At 54.3% G+C, this 3,766-nt stretch overlaps 1 protein-coding gene across 1 annotated transcript; it reads left to right on the plus strand.

Moving 5' to 3' along the window:
• Window positions 1-304: 304 nt before the first annotated feature.
• On the plus strand, window positions 305-3,180 carry ASPHD1 (aspartate beta-hydroxylase domain containing 1; the record flags this gene model as incomplete). Its single annotated transcript, XM_080830468.1, has 3 exons — window positions 305-1,184; window positions 2,423-2,536; window positions 3,071-3,180. The coding sequence occupies 3 exons, from the start codon at window positions 305-307 to the stop codon at window positions 3,178-3,180; spliced, it is 1,104 nt and encodes a 367-aa protein (XP_080686594.1).
• Between the last annotated feature and the right edge of the window lie 586 nt (window positions 3,181-3,766).

Genomic DNA, 3,766 nt, shown 5'->3' on the forward strand with positions numbered 1-3,766 from the left:
CCGGGGAAGCTAGAAGGGAGGGAGGGAGAGCTAAAAGAGGGGCGGGGAGGAGAGGGAGGCGAGAAGAAGGAGGAACAGAGAGGGTGGAGAAAGGAGAGGCTGAGGGAGAGAAACTGCCGGAAGGAGAAAGGAGGGGGGTGGGGGGAAAGGAAGAGGAGAGAGTTGAAGGAGAAAGAGGTAGAAGGGGAGAGAGAGAGAAGGAAAGAAAAGAGAAAGGAGGGTTGGGAGGTACTTGAAGGAGGTGAGAAAGAGGGAGATACAAGGTGAAGAGAAAACCTCAGGAGAGAGAACCAAGGAGTGGGAAATGTGGAGGGGAAACAGCCCAGGGGGTAACCCGGGAGCAGCCACAGAGGGAACTGGTGGAGAACTGGGAGGACAGGGGAACTGGGGTCTGGAAGATGCCCCTGGTCTGCTGGCCAGGGCTTCCCTGCCCATCATGCCTGCGTGGCCATTGCCCTTGGCCTCCTCAGCCCTCACCCTGCTCCTTGGAGCCCTCACTTCCCTTTTCCTCTGGTACTGTTACCGCCTGGGCTCCCAAGACATGCAGGCTCTGGGAGCTGGGAGTCGGGCTGCCAGTGTCAGCAGAGGGCATAGGGGATGCTCTGAGGCTGGCAGGCTGAGCCCAGGGAGCTCTGGGGAGCCTGGAGAAGGGCCCAGGGCAGAAGGCCTAGTGTGCCGTCGCCTGCGGGCCTACGCCAGGCGCTACTCCTGGGCGGGCATGGGTAGGGTGAGGCGGGCAGCTCAAGGTGGCCCAGGCCCTGGGGGAGGGCCAGGGGTTCTGGGCATTCAGCGCCCAGGCCTGCTTTTTTTGCCAGACCTGCCCTCAGCCCCCTTCGTGCCCCGGGACGCCCAGCGGCATGACGTGGAGCTCCTGGAGAGCAGCTTCCCTGCCATTTTGCGGGACTTTGGGGCTGTGAGCTGGGACTTCTCAGGGACTACTCCTCTGCCTCGGGGCTGGTCCCCGCCCCTGGCCCCTGGGTGCTACCAGCTCCTGCTGTACCAAGCAGGCCGGTGCCAACCCAGCAACTGCCGCCGGTGCCCGGGGGCCTATCGCGCACTGAGGGGGCTGCGGACCTTTATGAGTGCCAACACCTTCGGCAACGCTGGCTTTTCTGTCCTCCTGCCTGGGGCGCGGCTTGAGGGTCGCTGTGGGCCCACCAACGCAAGGGTCAGATGCCATCTGGGTAAGTAGATGCTGCCTACAACCTCCTTGCCTCCTCGATTCCTCCTGCCCCCAGAGCTTTCTCCACTGTGTTTCGGATCACACCTCCCTTCTCAGAAATCTTTCCTGATTCCCTGTTGCCCATAGCAGCATTTCCTAAGCTTCAGTCACCTACCTTCCAACCATCTTCATAAGCTTTGCCGTGGGCATTTAGCACCTGGACTCTTCTTTCTTGATACCGATTCCCTGACATTTTGTTTCACTTATTTATTTAAAAGGAATCTTTTTACAGAACAACGCTAATCAGTATTACTTGCACTTAAATAGAAAGTACTCCTAAAAACAAACTTACACTTAAAAAAAAAAAAGGCTTTAAAAATTCTAGCTAAATAAATTCTCTAGTCTGAAACCGAAGCCCACGCTGTCTTCCTTTAGAAAGGAGTGGAGTTAGTGGGCTGTTAAAGTTACAGTAGCACCAAACCGAGATTCCTTTCTTCATGTTTTAAAGACTGAGAGAAAATGGAAAAGGAAACAATTTTGTTATTTAATGCAGGGTTATTTAAAACCTTGTGTTGCCTAAAATCATTTCCTGTGCCACCAGTTGATGTGTCCCACACTGGCCTCAGGATCAAGTCCAGATTCTTTCTTCGTTTCCCACCCATTCCCTTCCTCCTCTCCCCTCCCACCGTGCATCAGATCAGGAGAGCCTTCTGGCTGATCCTGGCAGGTGCCACACTCGTGGGATCCTCAGTCTAAAATGTCTTTCTGCCTTATCACCTATCACCTCCTGGAATACTCCTACTCAGCCTTCAGGACTCCCACGTTCAAGGTCCACACCTCCTCTGGGAGGTCCTCCTATTCCCCATCACTTGAGCTGGCTGCTGAGTTTTCTTGCAGCACTTCACTCTGTCGTGGTCCTTGGGCAAAAACTGATCCATCCGTTTTATACGAATGAGGGTGGAGCACACAGTAAGTAGGTTCTTGAGCTAAACTGGCAGAAGCCCAAGAAGAGATGCCCCTTCCTCCAGGAAGCCTTCCCTTTTCTCTGGAACAAGTAGATTGTGCTTTGCACTGCCCTTCCCCTACCCCCCGCACTTCTTTCATCTGGTACTACATTGTAATTACATCGGGTCCCCTTCCAGAGGGCAAGGAGGGACACCACATGGGGCGTTTTAAGAGCTTCGAACTGCTTTTTGACTGAATGGGGTGGGCCCCTTTGATGGAGGCAGGAGAATTGGATGCCTGGGTCTCTTCCCATAGGCCTGAAGATTCCTCCTGGCTGTGAGCTGGTGGTCGGGGGTGAGCCCCAGTGCTGGGCTGAGGGACACTGTCTACTGGTGGACGACTCCTTCCTGCACACAGTGGCTCATAATGGTAATGGGCTCCCGTTCTGCTAGGAGAAATGAGAGACTGAGTGGAGGGGGATAGAATCGAGGCTGTGGGATCAAGCCCAACTGGCTCCCGGTCCCAGCACTACTGTTTCCCAGCTGCATGACCTTGAACAAGTCATATAACTTCCCCCAACACCTGTGAAGTGTGGAAGCCACCTTCTTTATCAGGTGACTGCAAGGATTAAATGAGGTCTTGGAGGTGCACAGCAAAGTGGCCAACAAGACCCTGGGCCTGGACCACCCGGGTCCCTGTCCTACCTCTGTCACTTACTAGCTGTGTGACCTTGGGCAAGTTATTTAACCTCTTTGTGTCCCAGTGACTTCGTATACAATGGGAGTAATCATGGTACTGAGTTGCAGTTTGTTTTGAGGACTAGGAGTTAACACATATAAGGGGTTAGAATAGAGCCTGGCACTTAATTACAGAGTGTTAGCTGTTATGAGTATGTGGCGAGTGCTCTGGCAAATAAGTAGTTAATGTCAGTCCTTCTCTTGTCTCCATCCCCATATGCCTCAGGCTCCCCAGAAGATGGGCCTCGAGTGGTCTTCATCGTGGACCTCTGGCACCCCAACGTGGCCGGGGCCGAGCGCCAGGCCCTTGATTTTGTCTTCGCACCAGACCCTTGAAGGAAGGGGCTCCCTTCAGACACCTGGGCTGGAGAGGTGCTGTGCTCACTCACGGATGGCTTGAGTGGTAGCCAGGACCGCCTCTAGGCTGCAGGGGGTGGGGGGAGGGCTGAGGGGGGGAACTGGCCAGCCTGCACTGAAATAGACTCGATGGCCTCTCCTCGCTCTTGACTACCTTATTCCAGCTGCCCAGCCCAGTGAAAGGCTTGGGGCAGGGGCTTCCGTACTCTCCCATCCGGCTAGCCAAGTACCTCGTCAACACAAGCCATCTCCTTGATCCTCTCCCCCGGAGGCAGCACCAGTCCCTCAACTCAGTTTTATTCCAATAATTTAATAGAAAATTAAAATAAATAATATGAAATAGATTGAGAAGACAGCTGAGCTGGTGCAAGCCCAGGCCAGCCTAGTACAAAGTTAAAGGGGTGAGGGGACCGGTTGGGGAAGGAGGAGGGAGAGAAGCTACCCTGCACGATGGTGGGGAGGTGGCTCAGAACATGGTGGGTGTTGGTAAGGGCCGGCTGGACACTTTGGCGTGTACAGTGTGCTAAAAAAGAGAGAGAGAGACAGAGAGAAAGAAAAAGGGAAT

The sequence above is a fragment of the Martes martes genome (genome assembly GCF_963455335.1).
Source record: "Martes martes genome assembly, chromosome: 18".
NCBI lineage: Eukaryota > Metazoa > Chordata > Mammalia > Carnivora > Mustelidae > Martes > Martes martes.